Source organism: Tamandua tetradactyla, chromosome 7 (assembly GCF_023851605.1).
Source record: "Tamandua tetradactyla isolate mTamTet1 chromosome 7, mTamTet1.pri, whole genome shotgun sequence".
Classification (NCBI taxonomy): domain Eukaryota; kingdom Metazoa; phylum Chordata; class Mammalia; order Pilosa; family Myrmecophagidae; genus Tamandua; species Tamandua tetradactyla.
This window is the reverse complement of record NC_135333.1, coordinates 74,969,341-74,992,772: the sequence shown is the minus strand read 5'-3', so window position 1 is coordinate 74,992,772 and position 23,432 is coordinate 74,969,341. Positions and strand designations below refer to the sequence as shown.

Below are 23,432 nucleotides of genomic sequence, written 5' to 3'. Positions count from 1 at the left end.
GTATAGAGGATGTTGTTTAAGAGGGCAGATTCTGGAGATGGATAAACTTGGATTTGAATCTTGACTTGATAATATTTGCTAGCTGTGTGACTTTGAACACATTATGTAACCTCACTAAGCCTCAGTTTCCTTATTAGTAAAATGGGGATAATAATATTGCACATCAAAGAGTCTGGTGAGGATTGCATGAGACAATCTGTTTAAATGCCTAGCACAGTATCTGGCACACAGTATTCATTTATTAAATTTTAGATATTATTTTACTATAATATTATATTGTGAATAAGCTAGTAGAGGTGCTCAACTAATTTTTTTTATTGAATTAAGATAGTCTTTTCTACATAGTGTAGGTCGTTGGACTCTTTGTCAGAAAGGTAATTGTTACATTCTTTTGATGGGGAGGTCAAACTTGACAGTCATCATTTTGACTTGTAACATATTTTGTCCCCATTGAAAACTGCCTGTTGTCCTTTGTAGTGTATAACAGGTAGTGTCTGTCCCTTCTCTCAGAAGCCTCTATGATATTTTCATTAGCAAATTAGTAGAAAGGAATGGTCTACATTAATGAATGTTTGTAGAACTGTGGTAGAAAGGGGAGGTGATATATGAAAAAGAAATTAATGTTCTTGTCTTCAAGGATGATTGGTGAGAAGGGCTTGAAAGGCAGGCTGACTTATCGCCATTGGCCACTGCTGTCCTTACATGTGAAATAATGAATCTGTTTCTACACTCTATGGGTGATTGGTTAGTACTAGATAATCTCAGTGTAGCTTTAGTTCACCCGTAGAAAACAGAAATGGCCTTTGCAACATATACAGAAGTTTAAAGTTTCTGGTAAACACCACTGAGGTCTTCATAGCCTGTTGATTTACCTATAGGAGGCATATGAATCCTTCAGAAGACTTGGGCTCTTGATGAATGAATGTTAGTCAGTCTGAAAAGTTTTAAAGCTGTTTCTTAACCATTGTCATCTCAGAGTTGAAAGAGGTTTACATACATGATCTGGATTTATGTAGTCTACATTTTATATATATATATAAAACATATATATATATAAAACATATCTATATAGCTATATATATAGATATATATAAAATCATTGTGCCAAATGCATTTTGGAAGTGTAGTGAATGAAGAGATTAGGGATATGGCATGTTTCAGGAGAGTAAAGTAGGAAGAAAATTACCAATCATCTTTCAGGTAGTTGGAAAAGATTGTAGAGGAAGTAGAATTCTGAGAAAAGGAAGAAGTGACCAAAGTTGTTTAGAGTAAGTTATTAAGAGTTGTTTAGAGTAAGCCTATCCTAGGCTTAGACCATTTCCTGAGAGGCAGCAATGGGATGGCTAAATGAAATGGGGTTGTATAGGCTTATCTGTAAAATGGTAGGTAGATGTCAATTGAACAAACATGTATTGAGTGCAACTATGTACCTGGCTGCAGAAAGTAGAAAAATAATCAAGACTGGGTCTAAGATCTCATTCACTCCTTTACTATCTAAATATGGAGACAAGAATTATCAGCTAATTATAGCACACCATGCTAGGTACTTTACTAATGATTTGAACAAAGTACCTTGGAAAGACAAACGGAGTGGCTAATTATGCATCAGTAGGAAGAAGTTCATAGATAAGCTTAACTGAAACAAAGTGGGAGAAAAACAGGACAAAAGCCATCAGGAAGAGGCACAGAAATGGTAAAAAGAATGTAAGGGTGGGTGTTTGTGTGATGTTGGTGGGGGGGGGTGGGATTTGGGACAAGAGCAGGAAACAAGATATGCATAAAGCACCTAACCTGTGTCTAATTAGAAAAAAGATTAATCTGTTTGTTGTTCAGAGTATGGTTTGGAGAGGGAAAGATTGCAAACTTCAAAATCTCCCTGGTGACTCTTTGTTATATTCATGACAGTCATGCACACAGGGACTGGGAATAGAGAGGAAAAGATAAATGGAAGAGGTAGAACCAAGAGATCTACAAGAGTGGATAGGTGGATGTTGTTACCATAAACCAATTTGGGATTATAGAAAGGCTGTGGGAATTTGGGACAGAGAAGGGAGAAAGATAATAGGTTTAATTTCTGATATTTTGAGTTTGGAGGGCCTGTGGAACAAACAGATACATCCAGTAGGTATTTGGAAAATATATATATGTATATATATTTAACATCCATCAGCTGTGGAAATAGTCATCTTCAAAGAGTATATAGAGTAAGAATGCCTAAGACTGGGAAGAAAATGTTCTTGTGTGTGCATATATTCTAAAACCATAATAAACTGCTGTGGTTTTATTTGTTCCTTTGTTCCACTTCTCTTCAGTAATGAAGACAGTTGAAAGTTGACCATCTTAATGTGTGATCTTCAAGTTTATCATTTTAAACAGCCTTTTTTGTCCTTGAAACAAATTCTGCTTTAAACTTAAGCCTCTAAATGTCATTTTGCTAGGTTTGGGATTTTATTGAGTAAACTCTTGTTTTTTTTCTAAGGAAACTAATCATTTTTATCATCACTGAAAGCTTTACTCTTTCAAAATGATCATATAGTATATTAGTTTAATTGTTCTTTACCTCCATAGGAGCTGATGCAACAGAATGGGATTGGTTATGTGTTAAATGCCAGCAATACCTGTCCAAAGCCTGACTTTATCCCCGAGTCTCATTTCCTGCGAGTGCCTGTGAATGATAGTTTTTGTGAGAAAATTTTGCCATGGTTGGACAAATCAGTAGATTTCATTGGTAAGTAGCTCAAGTAATATTTCAGGTTCTTTGGGTTATAGTCTCATGTTAATCTCCTTTTTAGAAAATATGATGTTGCTTATCTCATTTAGTAGTCAAAGGTAAAGAGTGTGTGTGTCATGCCGTCCCTAAAGGACTAGTCTTGTGACATTCTAGTCAACTTAATACTGAGTTAACTTAGCATTAAGAACAAGTTGAAGCCTGATGGGATCTGTGATTATGTATGTGAAAGTGTTTAAAAATTAAACTTTTAGGGTTGTTTTTTCCCCCACTTTTTCAAATCCCATAAAACACCTAAAAACTTTGATAGTTTTCCTTAAACTATTTTCCCCTTGCTTCTATGTTTTATCCAGAGATAAGTCAAATCTTATGTAAACAAATCTCACTTAATATTTAATTTTTCTTTTTCCTTTGTTTGGCTTGTGCAGGCTCCGGGAATTGAATCTGGGGTTCCCGCATGTCAGGCGAGAATTGTACCACTGAGCTACACTTGCAGTGCCCTCATTTAACATTTAAAATCTCTGTCACAAAATTTCTCAGCCTCAGTACATATGCCAGTGATTTCAAATAGTTTTGGCTGTAAAAAAAATTCCTACACACAACACACACACACACACACACACATTTGGTCATTTTCTTGGAATTGTCTGTGACAGCATCTGAGCTGTATCATATTTTCTTGTTCTGCTCAGTTCCAGAGCCCTTCCTGACTCCTAGCTTCAGTTGCTGTTACATTTTGGTGTTTCCCTATCTGGTCTGCTGGTAATAAGTAGGTTAGGTGTATTTAAAATGTGATTTCTGTGGAGAGTGGCTGAAGTGGATGAGGAACATTGCTAACGTATGAGCAGTATAAAAAGATTTATGATTTTTGATGTTCCCTGGGAGTTTTTGTTGTTTTTTTCCTAGTCACGTAAGCTGAGTTTAATCCATAATTAAAATCAATTAGTTCCATTTTACAAATGAAATAATGTAAATTACACTCCCCACTATATCTTTCATCTCTGAAAGGTATGTTCTAGTCTGTTAGCTGCCGGAATGCAACACACCAGAGACGGATTGGCTTTTTTTTTTTTTTTTTATAGCTCAGATGCAGCTTCATTCAGTGTTTTAACATAATTACATTACAATTAGGTATTATTGTGCTGTCCATTTTTGAGTTTTTGTATCTAGTCCTGTTGCACAGTCTGTATCCCTTCAGCTCCAATTACCCATTCATTATCTTACCCTGTTTCTAACTCCTGCTGGTCTCTGTTACCAATGACATATTCCAAGTTTATTCTTGAATGTCGGTTCACATCAGTGGGACCATACAGTATTTGTCCTTTAGTTTTTGGCTAGACTCACTCAGCATAATGTTCTCTAGGTTCATCCATGTTATTACATGCTTCATAAGTTTATTCTGTCTTAAAGCTGCATAATATTCGGATTGGCTTTTAATTAAAGGGGATTTATTTTGTTAGTTCTTCAGAGGAAAGGCAGCTAACTTTCAACTGAGGTTTTTTCTTACATGGGAAGGCACAGGGTGATATTTGCTGGCCTTCTGTCCAGGCCTCTGGGTGCCAACAACTTTCCCCAGGGTGATTTCTTTCTGCATCTCCAAAGGCCAGGGCTGAGCTGTGAGTGCTGAGATGAGGTATGCTGAGCTGCTTGGGCTGTGCTACGTTGAGCTGTCTCATTTAAGCACCATTCAATTAAATCACACGTCATTATTACAGCAGGCACACCTCTTAGCTGACTACAGATGTAATGAGCAACAGATGAGGTTCATGCACCATCGGCTCATGTCCACAGCAACAGAACTAGGTAACTTTACCCCGGCCAAGTTGACAATTGAATCTAACTACCACAGTAATGCTATTGGAGCTTTGGATAATTCCAAATAAAGTTCTCTTTTTTCAAGACTTTCAGATTGCCAAGGGTTTTCATCTTCAGTTAGGACTCATTTTGTGAAACATATGAAGATAAATGACTTAGACAAGTCACATTAAAATAATCACAAGCCAATCCCCCCAAATTACTCCCACCTCCCCATTGTACTTCTAGGAAATATTAACACATTGTTCAATTTTAGCCTCTTTAAAAGGTAACGATTATAGCTAATGTTACCTTTTAGAAATCCATTGCGTGTCACATTTATCTGAGTTCCTTTTTCTTCTGTAGAGCCTTACTCTGTACCCTCACTTAGTTCTTGCTTCCTTCATCCTTTTCATTCTCACTTGTTCCTTTACCTTTCTCATTTGCTATCCTTTCTCCCTTTTTTTAACCTAGATTTTCAGAGATTTCTGAATCTCTGCGGTGTAACTTGCTTTTTTATTTCCAGTTTTTCACCATCATTATCTTCTTATTGCTTCCCTATTTGAGAACCCGCAGTGACTCCTTGATTGCCTACATAAAAAGTGAGGTCCTTAGCCTATTCTTCCCAAGACCTTCCAACACCTACTCCTCACTATTGAAACCTTCTCTCCAGTTGCTCCCTAGTGGATTGTGTGCACCAGCCACAGCAGACAATTTTCTGAGCAGTTTGTTCAGTCCTACACAGGGGTCTTTTGCACACACTTTCCTTTCTCCTCTCCGCCAGGTCCATGTGTATTCCTTTCTTTGTTTTAAGACTCCGTTTAGTAATCATTTCTGCCAAGGAATCTGTTCTAATGAAACCCACCACATTCTAAACACTTTTTCATATTTAATTTTTTTCTACATTTTTTTTTGGGGGGGGGCATGCAGTGTATGGTCTGGGAATCAAACTCAGGTCTCCTGCATGGAAGGCTAGCATTCTACCACTGACCCACCCATGCACCCCTTCATTTTCATTTTTAAACATATCATCAAAAGATTTTAACTGTAAAAAAGTGTAATCACAATGCAAAAATCTGATAAACAGAAAAAATGAAACTATAAAGAATCTGAACATCATAACACAACTGTCATCATCATTGTTTTATTTCTTTGTACCTTTTCTCATAATTTTACATAGATTGCTTTTTAAAATATGTATCAATCAGCTGCCAGTATTTTCTGTGTGCATACTATGTGCTCAGTATAAGATCCTTTGGGGGAATGTTAGAAGTAGTTACTCCCCTTGGTTCTTATAGTCTAGTTTTTTAGCTAATCATTAAAAATAATGAGAGACTATTATCAACTTTTACTTATTTTTAATTTAAACCCAGTCTTATTCCAGTAAGAATTATACAAAAGAAGAGACGGATCAAAAGTCACACACATACACATAGAAATAGGATAAAACAGTAAGGAGCAAGTAATGTGTGAATTAGGAAAGATGCAAAAACTATGCCAGAGAATCGGAATTGTAGTTTGCTTAGTTGAAATTGATCAAAAACCTTAGCTTTGAGTTTTGTAAAAGCCCCAAGACAAAAGGAAATACTGAAGAGTAGTATAGGCTAAATATGGTATAGTTGAGAGAAGGAAGAGAACTATGTAGGCACAGGAAGGCATGGACTTTATGTATACAAGTTTGCAGTTCATTATTTTGTACAGTACTTATTTCTTTGTTTCAGTGTTGTTTTGGATTCATTTTTTATTGCTTTCTTGTGTTTGGTTTCCTGATCTAGAAGGGAAACTCCTTAATAGTTCATAAACTATCCAAAATTCCTGTGGTTTTTTAACATAATAAATGAATTAATCCTATACACTAGAAATTTTTTAACATTTACAGCATAGACAGATTGGAGCTGGTTTTAGCCGTATATTATTTAGCTGCTAATGTAGATTCCTTGGATATCTGTTAATGACAAGAATTTTAAAAGTTGATAAACTTTTGGTAGCACCAACTAAAACAAGAATGAAAAGGAAAGAATTTAGCTCCACAGCAACAGGCTCCTGGCTAAGCACGTAGAATTGAGGTAGTCACTGTACTGGTTAAAGTGTTAGGCTGAGCGGGATGACTTTAGCCACTCCTAGTGTGAACTCGTTCAGCCCCTTAACATGAGGGATGGCAGCAATACTGGATCGAGGTTCTTTGATTCTGACAATGAGTCCTTATACCATGTGATGGTGAATGAAGACCCTCTAAGACAGAAACTTTGGGGTATCAAGGAAGGGAGGAAAATGCCCTTAGTCTTTGTTATAACTGAAATATGTGTCTGGCAACCTGAGTTAAGGGCAACTTATTTATTAACACTTTGGGGCTCAGCTGTCCTATGTGTAAATGATAGGGAAACTGTCTTCCTCTGCCTCCTCAAGAAAACATTGTAAAGATAAATATGATATAAAGATAGGAAATTTGCTTTGAGTTTTCTGACGAAGGGAGATTAAATAAAGGGAAGCTAGATTTCACTGCTGAACAAAGTTGTTATTAATGACCTTTCTTGGATTTGACTTATACAGAGAAAGCAAAAGCCTCCAATGGATGTGTCCTAGTGCACTGTTTAGCTGGGATCTCTCGCTCTGCTACCATTGCAATTGCCTACATTATGAAGAGAATGGATATGTCCTTAGACGAAGCTTACAGGTAAGTACAAGAACTGTATCTTATGCAGTTGGCTTTTAATTTGACTTGAAAGCTAATAAGATGTGAGGGTAGGTCACCAGATTAAAGCAGATTCAGATTATTTTAATCATACTCCTTACAGGTTTCTAAGAATTTTTAAATGGTCTCTCAAAGATTGGAAAAGAATGCATTTTTATTAATTTAGCACTAATTCTGCCCTAATGTGCTAGATTTATCCTCAGCCAGTTTTTAAGTTTAAGCAACAACAAATCCAAGCAGAGGTTTCTGTCCCATTACATCAGTTTATTCCTTTCCCTAATTGGGGGAATGTTATTTGCTCCCATTTCCATGTGAGGGAAAAAGCTCCAGTGAGTTTATAGTAGAATGTTCATTATATAATCTCCACTCTGCTTCAAACCGTGTACTTCTTCTACTATGAGTAAATAGCCTAATACATGCAAGTATAAAAACCAAATAATTGTCACACTGTATTTGTTGAGTAAAACTTCCCACATTCTAGAATTGCCCTGATTTTGCAGTTACTGGCAGTGTACAATTGTGGTTAGTTGCCCACTCCTTTTCTCAAGATGGAAGGCAGGCACATGTTGCCACAAGTGAGAAGCAAGGCTCTGTTTAATGATGGTGAATCGGAGTCTCCTGTGGGTTAAAGTGGTTAGTTTCCATGTTGAAAAAGGACCAAAACATAGACATATGGAGCCAGGCCTGTTATAGCAGTCTAATTTTTCTTCTCCAATTGGACGATTTGGAAAGAAGAAATGAGCTGCCTAAACAGCTTCCATTTGAGAAAGGAGGTGGGTTCTCCACGTGTCAACACACGCTCCCTCGCCCTCCATTCAGGCTGTTCTCTTAATATCTAGCTTGTGCCATGCATAAACCAGAAGAAAATGCACCTTTAGATTATGTTACTAAGGCTCTTGAGGAGGGCCCTATAAACTTCACTTGTTACACCAGAGCCAGTTATTTCTGGCTTTGCCAGTTTGCTTATTTTTGATTTCCAAGGAGTTTATTTTTTTTTCCTAATTCAAATGCAAATTTTCAAGGTAGTTTCACTCCCACATCTTCCGAAGAGTGTCAGTAAGATTCAGGAGCCACTGAAAGAATTTGTCTTCTATTTAAGTCTTTGTTTGCTCAATTAAACTATGAATGATTAGTTTTGATCTCTTTTATAAACTTTTTTAACATGGTGGTTACAAAATGAATACCAGCACTGTCATCCAGTAACTGTGTGATTTGGACAAGTCATTTATACATCTGTATGACAGGGATAATTATACCCAGTTGAGGATTAAATGAGAAAATAATCTACGTAGAACATTTGCTTGGTACCTAGCACATAGGGTTCACTTTGCAGCTGGTTATTCTGGTATGTTGAATACAGAGAAAGAAGTTAGAAACATATGCTTTGATATTCTGACCATCTGATACCTTCTTTTTCTCTCATTAAAAATATATATTGTGTTGAGGAAGTGTCTACAGGGACTTTGAAAAGGGCATGACATTAGAAAACTGAAGTTAGAGAGTGGCTATAAAATGTGTTTCTGATAGTAGCAGTGGTGGGTGTGAGTATATGTGGGCCCTTAGTGGGAGGAGAGAATCCTCTATCAATGGCAATGGAAGCTTTGGGTCCTTGAAAATAAGGAGGCTTAAAGTAGAGCTTTAAGGACCTCTATAAAAGCATGCTCCAGGGCGTGGTCTAAAACTACCCCAATGCAACCCTTTATATTCTTGACCTTGAGTCATCTCCTTGACTTTTTAACACAATCATCTCCCAAAGGTATTTGAGAGGGGCTATCTAATAATCCCCTATATCATTTATCACTTAGTATTGATAAAGCATAGTTTGAAAGTCAGGTTTTGTTTTTTTTCCTTCTCTTCATAGATTTGTTAAAGAAAAAAGACCTACTATATCTCCAAATTTCAATTTTCTGGGCCAACTCCTAGACTACGAGAAGAAGATTAAGAACCAGACTGGAGCATCAGGGCCAAAGAGCAAACTCAAGCTGCTGCACCTGGAGAAGCCAAATGAACCTGTCCCTGTGGTGTCAGAAGGTGGACAGAGAAGTGAGATGTCCCTTGGCCCACCCTGTGCCAACTCTGCTACCTCAGAGGCAGCAGGGCAAAGGCCTTTGCATCCTGCTAGTCTGCCTAGCAGACAACCATTACTGCTCGAGGACAGTCCGCTGGTTCAGGCACTTAATGGGCTCCATCTGTCCTCAGACAAGCTGGAAGACAGCAATAAGCTCAAGCGTTCCTTCTCTCTGGATATCAAACAAGTTTCATACTCAGCCAGTATGGCAGCATCTTTGCATGGTTTCTCCTCATCAGAGGATACTTTGGAATACTACAAACCTTCCAGTGCTCTGGATGGGACCAACAAGCTATGCCAGTTCTCTCCAGTTCAGGAAGTTTCAGAGCAGACTCCAGAAACCAGCCCAGACAAGGAGGAAGCTAAAATCCCCAAGAAGCCCCAGACTAGCAGGCCTTCAGACAGCCAGAGCAAGCGATTACACTCAGTTAGAACCAGCAACAGCGGTGCCACCCAAAGGTCCTTCTTATCTCCATTACACCGAAGTGGGAGTGTGGAGGACAACTACCACACCAATTTCCTTTTTGGCCTTTCTACAAGCCAACAACACCTTGCAAAGTCTGCTGCTGGCCTGGGTCTCAAGGGCTGGCACTCGGATATCTTGGCTCCCCAGACCTCTACCCCTTCCTTGGCCAATAGTTGGTATTTTGCAACAGAGTCCTCTCACTTCTACTCTGCCTCAGCCATCTACGGAGGCAATGCCAGTTATTCTGCCTACAGCTGTAGCCAGCTGCCCACTTGCAGTGACCAAGTCTATTCTGTACGCCGGCGGCAGAAGCCAAGTGACAGAGCTGACACCCGGCGGAGCTGGCATGAAGAAAGCCCCTTTGAAAAGCAGTTTAAACGTAGAAGTTGCCAGATGGAATTTGGTGACAGCTTAATGTCAGAGAACAGGTCGCGGGAAGATCTGGGGAAAGTGGGTAGTCAGTCTAGCTTTTCAGGCAGCATGGAAATCATTGAGGTCTCCTGAGAAGAAAGACACTTGTGATTTCTATTCATAACTTTTTTCTCGTTAACAAAAATATTCCCTGTAAATCTGAAATATATATATGTATATACATATATATTTTTAGAAAATGGAGCTAGGTGTAAAAAAAAGCAAAAGATGGATCAACACAGCTCTTTCTTGACATCTGCATTTGGGAGATCAGCTAACATTTCTTTCAACAAACATGGGAAGGCAGATGCTAGATTTCTTCCTAGGCAGGTGAAGCAATTTTATGCAACAAATTGCACATCCTCTTGTTCTTACACAAGCAAGTTATCTGGCGTTAGAGGACAAAATCCCCTACCATTTTCATGTTGTGCTACAAAGAGATCTCAGATACTAGTCTTTGTCCGTTCCTTTTCATGGTGTACCTTAGTGCTAAGACTGAGCCAGCTTGTGGGTCGGGTGAGTAGACCCTGTTAAGGACAGAAACCTAATGGTAAATCCAGAAGAAATGAGCACACCAGGAGCTGATTCACCAACTCACACTCACCTGAGTGACACTTGCTTCATTCTGCTGGACAGACTGTTAGGGTACTTGCCAAGATCTACTTTAGGGCAAATCCAGTACCTCAGACAGTAAAGATGGGGCTTTCACCACTACCGACATCTGGTAGCCCATTTTCTGAGCATTGTGAATAGGTAGGTAGCTAGTCACATTCTTCACACCAATTCAGACCATCTGTACACAGATTTCCAGGTGGGCCTGGATGGAGTTAACTAATTTTTTTCTTCTCAGCTTTATGAAGAAAGAGAAGGGAAGCCTTCTAAGATTCATTTTAACAGCCAGGAATCTGGCAGCATAATGGTTTAAGCTAATGTTGGGAGGCTCAACAAGTCTCTCTCTTTATAAATCAAAGAATTGTTTAAAATGGAATTGTTAATCCTTTAAAGATTAACTTGGTTTAGAGCCAAATGTGAATTTATTTGGGTTGGTAACAGAAGAGCAGCACCTTCAAGTTCTCAGCCAAAGTAGATGTTTTCCATTTGTTTCATTGTATGGATACATCTTGTAAAAATGTAACATTAAGGAATCTACCAAGAGGGAGAAAAACTGGGGATTAAGGAAGGTAAAACTGCTGAGGAGAAAAAGGAAATTACTTTCTCGGTGGTTTTCTTCCCTCCCACTGGCATGCAATGAGGGTGGTATTTCTATAATCGCCTCAGACTTTCAAGTTTCTTGACAGGGCTGAGAGGGGCTTTAGTTTAAGCAATGAATGTTCAGAATAAAATAGTTGGTAGAGGAAAGTGAGGAGACTAGTGAAGTTTTGTTTAGTTGCTAACAGTGTGGAAAGCCACAGCCATGCTAGTGGCAAAAGCTATTTCCAGCACTTTTTTGTAGAAGGTGCATATGAAAATGGAGCAAGATGTCTCTCAGTCCTTCAGCTACAATCACTGTATGGAATCGATCTTGGCAGCTGAGACAATGAGGTGATTAGCATAAGTATATAAGTGAGAGTACATATCTGCTTTTAAACTTTCCTGGCTTGAGTTTTGTCAACCACAGTAGGGTCCTCTTCTGAAGCCTTATTCATGTCAGCAGCTTTTTTTTTTTTTTTTTTGAGGGGCTGGGTGTTGTAACTGTTCTTTCCTTTACTGTAAATGTAGCTAGTTGCTGACTCATATCTCAGGTTTTTCTATGTTTGAGAAATTGACAGTCCTTTGAGTAGGATGTGGCTTACTGTTTCTATGGTGACTGCTAAAACCAGCATTGAATGACATATTTCAAAACTGCCTAACTTAAGTCACAGACATAATTGGTTATGCCCAAATAATGTGATACAATATGGGCATAAAATGAAAGCAGAAAGAGAGTAAGCTGTTTAGAGAGTATATTATTATCACATTTATTAAATGATCTGAGTTGGTTTTTATATAAACATTTGCTGAAAATTTAAATCTTTGATATAATCAGACACTCTCAAGGTTTCAGAGTAATTCTCAATGTGTTGTACACAAACCAAACATGTAACAACTCACTTCTTCCAAAGTCTGGTCACAACTGTGAAATGTCTTTAAGACATGAAAGCAATAGTTCCATTGTTAAGACTTAGGAGGGTAGGGGGACTTGGTTTTGACAAGAGACCAGCAGAAACTTGCCTTCTATCATGTGGGGTTTCTCTTGGACACGTTCACCTTCCTTTCTGTAACTGATGCAGTCATACACTACAACCTTTAGTCCATGGTCACTAATGTCAAATAATCAGTTCTTGGAATCGAGGCCTCCATCTGAGGGGGCAGTGGTGGAGCTGCATGGCATCTGTGGGCAGCATAGCTAGTTCTTTTCAGGCAATCATAGGGGAAGCCCGGAATCTACTAGCATGATATAGAATGCTGATTTTAAAGAACAAAACTAGATTTCTACATGAGAAATGCTGGAAAATGGTATAGGACATTTGTAAAGTCAGGTGGAAGGACTGTATAAATGTTTAATAAGAATATAGTGTTCTTTTGGTGTAAGGCAAGCTGTTGAATGGTTAAATTGTACATTTCTCATTTTGATGTGTCATATATGTTAATATGATGAAATAAAATCAAAACTGGTACCTGTTTATACATAAATCTAAGAACCTTTTGTGCAGCTAATAAACTTGGGAACAACAATGTCTGAGTTGCCAAAAAAGGCAGTAGTGGAACCTATACTGCCCTTCTCACATAAATGAGGATTTAGCTCAAAATAAAGTGATGTCATAAGATAAATCCTGTGCCCTCTCTCATTCACATGAAAGATTAAGTCATTAGCTAACAAAGTAGTGCCACCTTCATTCTTTCCTGTGTATACCAAATGCACAATACAATGCAGAAACATAAAACATTTGGAATAAGAAGAAAAAGATCAGATACACATTTGTGATACATTTGAATGTAATATGTAAATGATTTTATGGAAAAAACTTATAGGGAAAACTGAGGAGTAATAGTTATTAAAGCTCTGTTCTCTCTCTGTGCCATGTACAACCTAATGACCTCTCTTGTATGTGAGTGACACTGGACATGATGATTTGCATGGTTACGGTTGGGCTTTGCCTCCTAGAAGCTTAGTTGCAGCAGTGGGTTAGTAAAGAATTATGCATTAAAGGATAAGTATTTACCTTCAGTGAAACAGATGGAATGAATAAAAAGAAAGTCACAGATGACCCATTTATATTAGTTGTGAAAGGCTTGAATTGAAGTTGGATTTAAGAAAATGTCAAAGCAAGGACTGGATTGGGTGAACTAGGACTGGAAGAGCTGATGGGGCCAGGCCCTATAGAAAGAGAGGTGGGAGTGGGATATAAGAAGGAAGGGAGGTGGAGACCTGTCTCCAGAGAGAAGGTGGCAGGAAGGAGCAGGTGCTTTAGCAAGAGGCTTTGGATGAGAAGGTTTGGATTTTGAGAAGGCGTGTGAAGCTCAAGCCAACTACTTAAAGGCAGACAGATTGTGGAGTCCCTTAGAGACCAGCCTGTGCAGGCCAGGTGATGGAGAATGAGGTTGGATGCAACAATTAAAATTAAACCAGGGCTCAAACTAAGGGAAAATATGGAAGGTGTGAATTTCTAAGATGTGACAGAAAATACACCAAAATTGGAGTGAACTCTGAATACCCAAAGAGAGCTCTTGTAGAGCTCGGTAGAGCTTCTATACCGGTACTAGTTGAAGAAAGCTTTTTATCCTCAAAACCTCCACTATTATTTTGTTTTTGTTTTTATTAATTTTTGCTTCTTACCACTATTATTTTAAACACTCCTGGGTTTTTTTTTTTTCTGACACCAAGCAGCAGTGTTTTAGATCTAGCAAATAAAATTTGTCTAAGTGCTTTTTTCTGAATATTTCCCTCTCTTCTGCATCTATAAATGGAAAGTACTGTTAAGTTATTTCTAGCATTCTGTGGGTCCCATTCATCCTTGTACAGCATAATTATACTTGGCTATATCTTTAAAGTGTTATGAAACCAACTGGAAAATTATAGCACTATCTTGGAAAATGTTTACAAGTCAGTCATATGTTGCAGTTTGTGTGCCTAGACATCAAATTGGTTTATGCTAAAAGAGAAGTTTCATTCCTTTGGTTCTAGCTAAAACAGAATCAGAGAATGCTGTCCCACAGGAAATGCAGAATGTGACTGTCGAAGTAGTGTCAAAGGCAAACAGGGTAACTTGGAGAGGGGTTAATTCAGCTATGGTCTAGGTTGTCTCTGGTCAGTGAATTATGACAACTTCAAAGATTAAAGTACTTGATTCACAAAAGCTTTGTGCATAAATCATGCCTCATTATACAATAAAAGGTAACAGCAGGAATGAGCCATGATTGGTGAAGAAAAATTAAATTCCTTTAGGGTTTATATTGATATAACCCCCTGGAAAAATCCCTAAGAGTGATAGACACATGTATACCCACCAGCAGATCACATTAGATACTGGTTATGCAAATAAAGCAACAGTCTACAAATTTGATTTTCTGTTTGAAGCATATGAATAATTAAGTTACCTGGTTATCATTCCCCTCTGTAACCTGGTATCTAATTGAAAGATATAGGCCTTGTGTGTCAGAAACCACAAGAAATTCAGTGCTACTTATTAGAAATTAAAGGTATACTGCCTGAATAAGAATGATAGACTTGATCAACTACTTACCTATTTTCTTTCTTTTTTTTTTTCCCACTGCCTTGGAGGATATCACAAGGGAAGTTTACAGCTGACTAAAGCTTAATAGGGAGATGGCAGGAAATTTCATCAAAGCATAAGCCAAGAATATATCTTTAGGTTTAACATTTTCCTAAGTTGTAGATGCTAAAGATGAGAGGATGGAGAAGACAGTCAACAATTGTTAGATGTCTGAGAATCCTTTGTTATAGCTTCCAACTTTCTGGCCCAGTCATTGTTGGCTTTCCTTTCTCTAAACTATTGCTTTTTTTTTAACTGAAGGTGATGTGATAAGTACCAAAAGTTGTTGCTCTACTTATTGAAGGCCAAGCAGCAGAGGTGCTTGGCAAAATGAAAGAAATCCTGCTTTTCACCCTGCTAAATGAGGACTGCCCTTTTAAAGCCATTAATAACACTATCTGTATTTTATATAGTGCTTTAGAGCAAACAATCCAACTGAGCCATAATTACATCAACCCTAACAGTGGATAGGTATTCGAGGTATAAGTTCATACAGGTGTATACCAACTCGTCTATTCCCTCTCAGAAGAGGGCCTTGGCAACAGTTTGGACACTGGATCCAAGGGGTAAGGGAGCAGATTTGTCAGAGATGACTGAAAGAATGAAGCAAGCACTCTCCCAGCAACAATGATAGAGAACGATGACGTGTTTGCTGAAAACTTATCCCTTTCTGTGGGTGAAGATCAGGCTTTTGATTCTTGACTCTCCAATAACATTCTCTAATGAATTGCTCTAGAAATGGTTTGAGGCCCCAGTAAAATTTTGACCATTGGAAAGCATTATATAAAAACAAACTTATTTTGCCAGTGTGCATCCAACAAAGGTTAGGGGTATAGCTCCTCACCTCTTTGCTTCCAATTTCTCCAGGTTCCCTCTGACCACCTTTATCTCTTGTTGCTGGGTGACCGTCTCTAATCTGCTTTCCTCCTGCAACCTGATGGGGAAAGTAAGGCATCAGTTCTCAGAAAGGCAGAAATGGGATCTGAAGGTTGCCTTCTGAAAAAGGCAGATGCTCCCTTGTGCTTGTACCATTGGCTCTGGTTTCCAATTTGTCTTTTTAGCTCAGAGGGAAAGAACAATCTTCAGTGGTTTAGTTCTCTGGGAATCCTAGAAGCTGCTGAATTGTTTTCCTAATTTTAAAAAAAATTTTTTTTTTCCCAGTTTGCTTGGAATGTTCATGTATCTTCAGACATCCAGCTATTTTATGTCCTACATTTTATTCTGGGTTCTAAGAAATTTACCAGCTAGTATTTGATTAAACCTCAAAATTAGAATCAGAAATAGTTTAGCTGAGGTATGCTAAATTAAGTGGGATCAATTTTAATCTTATAAATACACTGAAGGCTGCTTTTCACACCTATAAAACATTTTCAGAATTTTGGAAGAATAAAGGGAACAGGTAGGCTAGGTGGTATCTTGGATCCAGCAATTTCCTTTTACTCCCAGCTCTTAATGTTCCCCACATTCTATTTCTTTGCTTCTTCCTTTAGAACTTATATGATGTGCAAAGTACTGCACTAAGTCTTCTTTAATTACTTAAACTGCTTCATTTCCTAAACTTCCATAGAAATTTGGGAGCATTTTGACATTTTTCTCCTCAGAAAAGAAAGGCATATATAGTATAATGCCTGGCACATAAACTGGGCTCAATAAAATGTCTGCTAAGTGAATGAAATCTGTGTCAGCTGTCAAAGCGTTAATGTATCATGAATGTACTAGGCTAGTAAAAATAAATGCTGCTTAAAGCCTTATTACAAAATGGAGTCCTGCCAGTGCTGATGTAATAAAAAGAAACCTGAAGCATGTCTGCATCAAGGAAGCCAGTTATCCACAGGAGATAAGCCAGATGAAGGAGTAGAAAGGGAGTCTTCAATTTCCTAATGATGACATATGCGAGACACCAGAACCTGGCACACAACAAAAACAACAGCATTTCGTAGGACAAGAAGGGAGTGCCCAAAATGAAGACCTTATGTGATATAAATGTCAGGGTAGGAATAAAAACACATAGACCTAGATTAAATTAATTAGTTCTTTATGTTTATAACCGACAACCTGGAGAGCCTATTGAATAAACATTCACGAAGGCATTGATGCTAAAATTTCTTAGTCCTCCCCTTCTCTCCTCGTTTTCTCTCAAGTAGCTAAACTATACATTCTTAATTAAAAAAAAAAAAATAAAATAAAAATAATTCCCAATGCAGAGTTCTGAAAAGAATTCTTAATAATTCAAATGTTCCAACTTCGGTTATCACTGAGAATTAATTTGGTTCATTTCACACAGGGAAAACGGATCCAGGAAGGGGTAGGACAAAGATTTCCATGCCAGCTGTACTGCTCCATATTCATTTCAGGGAATAAAAAAACCACCAACTAGCTTCAAGCCCTGTTTGTATCATACGACTTTGGTTCCAAATGTCCTCCAGATATTGGTGATGGTGCCAGGCATTTTCCATGTAGAACAACAGCCTGGCTGAAGGGAGAAGCAGCTCTACAGCTTTAGTTCTCGGTCTGGTTTCATGCTGAAAGGCTCCAACCTCTCGCTTTCTGGAAGCATGCTGTTTAGCCTTTCCATCAGGGGCACAGTCTGGTCAATGCCCATCTGTATGCGGCGGAGGATGGCAGACATTTCATTGACTTTCTGGATCTGCTCAGCGTATTTGGCATATCTTTTCTGGCGCTCCTGCATGAAGCTAAAGAGGGTTTCTACAGACAGATCCATCTGTAGAAGGGAAAAAGAAGCAAAGTACATTAAACCGAGGTGACTGAGTCCTCTCAAGAGGATGAGTTGTACAGATAAGGTACAGAGTGCCACAGATCCAGTGGACACTCACTAGTTTTATGGGAAGCACTAGGGGCAAAAGCACTGTTCATGAACTCAGCTTTATCAAGCCACTGCACCTTCGGAGGAGGCTAAAAGATGACTGTCCCTGCCCTATGTTTTGGGAGTGTGACCAATCTATGCCTTGTTGATTCACTGGGATTTTTATCTCTATCTACATGAGAGAAACCTGGGCTGGGAAACCAGACAGGCTAGGGTTTGAATCTGGCTCTACCACTTGAGTCCCCTTTCTGTCTCAGGGTACTCAGCTTCAAACAAACAAACAAACAAAAAAGCAGGTGTGTTTGTGGGGGACTAATCCCAGAGTTACAGCACAGCTGTGAGGATTAAATGAGAAAACACTTGGCAAGGTACAGGGGTGTGTGCGTATGTTTTCTAAATGCAATTTTATTGGGATATATTCACATACCATATAATCAAAGTATGCAATTAATGTATACTTTGTTCACAGTCTCATCATATAATTGTGCATTCATCACCACAATCAATTTTGGAATATTTTCATTACTCAAAAATAAAGAACACTCAGAACATCCCATACCCCTAATAGCCCCGTATTATTTATTTATTTTTGTCTTTATTTTCTTACTCATCTGCCCATATACTAGATAAAGGGAGTCAATTACAAGGTTTACATTATCAGACTGCACACTGTAAAAGCTATATAGTTATATGATCATCTTCAAGAATCAAGGCTACTGTATTACAGTTCATCTGTTTCTAGTTATTCTGATACACTAGAAACTAAAAAGCAATGTCTATATAATGCATAAGAATAACCTCCACAATGACCTCCCGGCAACTGGAAATCTCTTAACTACTGAAACTTTATTTTGGTTCATTTATTTTTTTTTCCTTTTGGTCAAGAAGCCTTTCTCGACACAATGCCAGGGCCAGGCTCATCCTTGGAGTCATGTCCCCTGTTACCTGGGAGACTTACACCTCTGGGAGTCATGTCTAATGAATGGGGAAGGGTAGTGAGTTTATTTGCAGAGTTGGTTTAGAGAGGGAGGCCACATCTGAACAAGTCCTACTGGGGTGACTGGCATATTTATAAGTGGGTTTAGCATCTCCTTTGCAGGAATACATACATAAGGGCAAGACCCAGGATCAAGGGCTTGGCTTATCAAATTAGTAGTCCCTAATGCTTGCAAAAGAATATCTGGAATTCCCCAGGTGGGGAAATTAAGTATTTTCCCCCAGGGCCTCAATAAGATTCTGTGAACACTTTTTTATTTTCTGCCAAAATTCTCTAGGATGTATCAGAGTATTATGTTAACCTGTACAAAATAACAAGATTTCAGTCTGTATTCAAGGTTCCATGTAATGATGCTGTTTGAATAAACTAACCATACTGGTTAAATTAGATAGTATGCTACCAAAAATATAAATTTTGTACCAAATGAACATCTCTTCCATTGGTCTTACACAGAAGTTGGAGCTTTAAAATACAGAAAATCTCACCCTTTACCCTGTATTCTGATTTACCTTAGTCCTAACCAAGTCCATTTCATTCATATCTCTAACTGAAGTCTTATCTCTTTCAGCTTCTTTAACAGTTGCTGTATGGTGTAGTGCTGACTTACAGAGCTGCAGAACTCAAACTGAGTCTCAGGTGTCACACAGATACCCAAAGTTCCAGAGAATGACCAGGTTACACACAAAGATCTCTGCATGTCAGAATTTACAGTTAAAACTCAGGAATAGATGTGACTTCTGTAAGAGCTTACAATCTAGGAACTTTTACAATAAACCTTATTGGATATTCTGTATTCCTTAATTGTTGATTGCCCAATTTCTGCACATGTTCTATCCCTTAATAACCAATGTTTCTCAAATTCAGCTCTCAGAGTTTGCATATTATACTAGTCCATAGTAGCGAGGCCTTATATGTCTTTTAGTTTCTGGCTTACTTTTCTCAATGCAATGTCCTCAAGTTTCATTCACCTAATTACGTGAATTCCTTCTTGCAGCCTCTCAATATTCCATTATATGTACAAACTACAGTTCCCTTTGCATTCAGCAGTCAATGTACTGGTCTCCATTCACTGCAAATCATGAATAAAGCTGCTATAAACACCAGTGTGCAACTGTCCATTCATGTTCCTGCTTTCAGGTCTTCCAGGTATATTCCTAATAACAGGGTTGCAGGATTACATGGCAACCGTTAAACTCAGCCTCCTGTGGAACCATCACACTGCCCTCCAGAGGGGCTGCACCATTCTACTTCCCTATCAACAGTGATTAGGTACATCTCCCCACATTTTCTCCAGCACTTGCATCTTTCTGTTTGTTATTTAAAAGTTCATTCACACACCATACAATGCATCCTAAGTAAACAATCAATGGATCCTGTACAATCACACAGTTTATGCATTCATTAGCACACTCTATATGAGGACATTTCCATTTCTTCCATAAAGAAAGAAGGAAAAAAATAAAGAAAAAAAATAAAAGGTGAAACAACACCAACATCAATCTTATACTCCTCCCATATATCCTCTTCTTATTGACATTTAACTTTGGTATATTGCTTTTGGATACAATTATTGGAAGCGTATTACAATTTTACTGCTAACTATAGACCCTAGTTTGCACTGATTATATTTTTCCATATAACACCCCATATTCAATACCTTGCAATGCTGACATTCATTTGTTCTCCCTCAGGTATAAATGTACAAATAGAAGAAAGTTTTATCACCATCATTTCTTTTCCGGTCTGCTTTTAAGTACTCCCTTGAGTATTTCTTGTAGAGCAGGTCTTTTGTTTACAAATTCAGTGTCTGTCTGTCTGAAAACATTTTAAATTCTCCCTCATTTTTGAAGGACAGTTTTGCCAGACACAGAATTCTTGGTTGGCAGTTTTTCTCTTTCAGTATCTTAAATATATCATATCACTGCCTTTCTGCCTCCATCGTTTCTGCTGAGAAAGCCACACATATTCTTATCGAGCTTCCCTTGTATGTGATGGATCGCTTTTCTCTTGCTGCTTTCAGAATTCTCTGTTTGTCTTTGACATCTGATAATCTGATTAGTGTCTTGGAGTAGATCTATTTGGATCTACCCTGGGGTACACTGTGCTTCTTGGATCTGAAATTTTATGTCTTTCATAGGAGTTGGGAAATTTTCAGTATTTTCTCCATTTTTCTTTCTGCCCCCTTTCCCTTCTTTTCTCCTTCTGGGACACCCATAACACATATATTCATGGACTTCAATGTTGTCATTCAGTTTCCTGAGATCCTGCTTATAGGTTTCCATTCTTTTCCCTACCTGATGTCCTGTCCTCCTAGTTCACTAATCCTTTCTTCTACCTCTTCAAATCTGCTGTTGTATGTCTCCATCATGTTTTTTTTTTTTATCTCCTCTAGTGTACCTTTCATCTCCAAAAGTTCTGTCATTTGTTTTTGCAAGCTTCAAGTTCTTCTTTATGGTCACCCAATATCCTCCTTATGTCCTTCATCTCTTTTGCCATATCTTCCCCCAACTTATTGATTTGATTTTTTATTTGATTTATGTTTGTTTGAACATCTTTCATTAGTTGTTTCAACTCCTGTATCTTGTTTGAAGTGTTAGTTTATTCCTTTGACTGGGCCATATCTTCATGTTTCCTAGTATAACTCATGATTGTTTTGCTGGTATCTAGGCATCTGATTTCCTCGATTAGTTTATTCTAGAGATCATTTTCATTCTTTTACCTAGGGTTTTCTTGTTGGTTGACTTTGTTCTCTATGTGTTCTTTGGTGTTCAGTTGAACTTATTCTAGACTTCTAGCATAGCTTCTGTTTAACTGATCAGAATTTTTCAGCTCTTGTTTTTCTTGTTCTTGCCCTGCCTACATGGAACCTTTTTTGAGGAGGATGTCCTCATATCATCGACCCAAGTCAGATTTTCTTAGACCAGATGTTCTAGTTTGCTAGCTGACAGAATGCAATATATAAGAAACAGAATGGCTTTTAAAAAGGGGAATTTAATAAGTTTACAGTTCTAAGGCTGAGAAAATGTCCCAATTAAAACAAGTCTATAGAAATATCCAATCAAAGGCATCCAGGGGAAGATCCTTGGTTCAAGAAGGCCAATGAAGTTCTGGGTTTCTCTCTCAAGTGAGAAAGCACATGGCAAACACAGTCAGGGCTTCTCTCTTGGCTGGAAGGGCACATGGGGAACATGGCGTCATCTGCTAGCTTTCTCTCCTGGCTTCCTGTTTCATGAAGCTCCCTGGGAGGCATTTTCCTTCTTCATCTCCAAAGGTCACTGGCTGGTGGACTCTCTGCTTCGTGGTGCTGCAGCATTCTCTGCTCTCTCGAAATCTCTAGCTTTCTTCAAAACGTTCCCTCTTTTATAGGATTCCAGCAAACTAATCAAGACCCACCCAGATGGGTGGAGACATGCCTCTACCTAATCCAGATTAACAACCACTCTTGATGAAATCACATCTCCAGGGAGATGATCTAATTACAGATCAAACATACAATACTGAATAGGGATTAGAAGAAACAGCTGCCTTTATAATGGGATTAGGATTAAAACATGGCTTTTCTAGGGTACATACATCCTTTCAAACCAGCACACCAGACAATCCCAAGTGCCAGGAGAAAGGTATAACCAATATCAAATTTCCATGAGGGTGAGACCCAGTAGGTTGTCAGAAGCCTCTAGACTTGCTACTTTTTCTTCTCTGCTGGGAGAGACCTCAAGGATCCTTTCATGCTTACTCTGGATTTATCTATGCATGGAGCTTGTATTCAGCAGTCTGAATTTGTTAATTAAAACCACAAGTGGAGACTGGTTGAGCTACAACTTCTCTTGGGGGAAGATATGGCCTATAGGGAATTATCACTTTCACCTGACTAGTTACTTTGTCTCTTGGATATATCTTAACTCTGCCCTTTACTGGGTCAGTGCTAACCATTGAAAATGCCTGAAGCATTCTTTAATGGGCTACTAAGAATACTTAAAAAAAAAAAAATTCCTTTTTAGGGCCAGTCTCCAGACCCCCCAGGCTAGCCATAGTTGGTACCCAGCTCTATGTACCATTTTTCTTGGGGTATAGCCCCTTTACCATATTCTGAGCTCAGCTGACTCCAAAAGCCCATTTCCTCCCCATCATTTCCTGCCAACCATGCCTCCTCTCTGCTGGGAGAGACCTCAAGGATACTTTCATGCTTGCTCTGGGTTCATCTGTACTCAGAGCTTATATGCAGCAATCCAAATTCATTGATTACAACTACAAGTGGAGTCTGGTTGAGTTACCCTCCCTTGCTCCTAGTAGAGACTGCGTATGGTCTCCAGCCACCACAGTTGGGAGACTTACTTACAGTTCTGCACTGTGATCTTGACCCTTCTACATGTTCCAGACTTGTGTATGATGTGTGTCCAGTCACAGATGTTCCCCAAACAGTTGTTCCAGACAGTGGGACAAGATGGTGGCATAGGGAAATGTGAAATTTAGTTAGTTCTCTAGAGCAGCTAATAAACAGCCAGGAACTGTCTGGGACAACCTGGATTATCACTTTGCAGAGGCCCTGCCAACTCGCCTTCCACACCAGACTACACAGACATTTGAGAAGTTTATGTGAAATGGCCTTAAGGATCTAATTTATCATGTCTAATGCCCATTCCTCTAATTAGTACTGGATTGGGCAGTTTTTACAACTGTCTTGCAAGGTTTTCAATA

The 23,432-nt window shown here is 38.5% G+C and overlaps 2 protein-coding genes across 16 annotated transcripts in view; one reads left to right on the top strand and one right to left on the bottom strand.

Annotated features, from left to right (window-relative positions):
• DUSP16 (dual specificity phosphatase 16) overlaps positions 1 to 12,970 on the top strand; it is a 102,590-nt gene extending 89,620 nt beyond the window's left edge. For all 9 annotated transcript variants that reach the window (XM_077170092.1, XM_077170091.1, XM_077170100.1 and 6 more), the window contains 3 exons: positions 2,569 to 2,728; positions 7,073 to 7,196; positions 9,076 to 12,970. In XM_077170092.1, the coding sequence (XP_077026207.1) occupies positions 2,569 to 2,728; positions 7,073 to 7,196; positions 9,076 to 10,252 (1,461 nt within the window). In that variant the 3' untranslated portion in view covers positions 10,253 to 12,970. The remainder of the gene's footprint in view (positions 1 to 2,568; positions 2,729 to 7,072; positions 7,197 to 9,075) is intronic.
• Positions 1 to 23,432, bottom strand: part of BORCS5 (BLOC-1 related complex subunit 5) — a 222,749-nt gene that overhangs the window by 29,936 nt on the left and 169,381 nt on the right. For 4 of the 7 annotated variants that reach the window (XM_077170102.1, XM_077170101.1, XM_077170107.1 and 1 more), the window contains exon 4: positions 15,758 to 15,847. In XM_077170102.1, coding sequence (XP_077026217.1) covers positions 15,758 to 15,847 — 90 coding nt within the window. Of the gene's footprint in view, positions 1 to 1,745; positions 15,040 to 15,757; positions 15,848 to 16,931; positions 17,636 to 23,432 lie in introns of those variants that run through there. The other 3 variants (XR_013179549.1, XM_077170106.1, XM_077170105.1) reach the window with 3 other exon arrangements.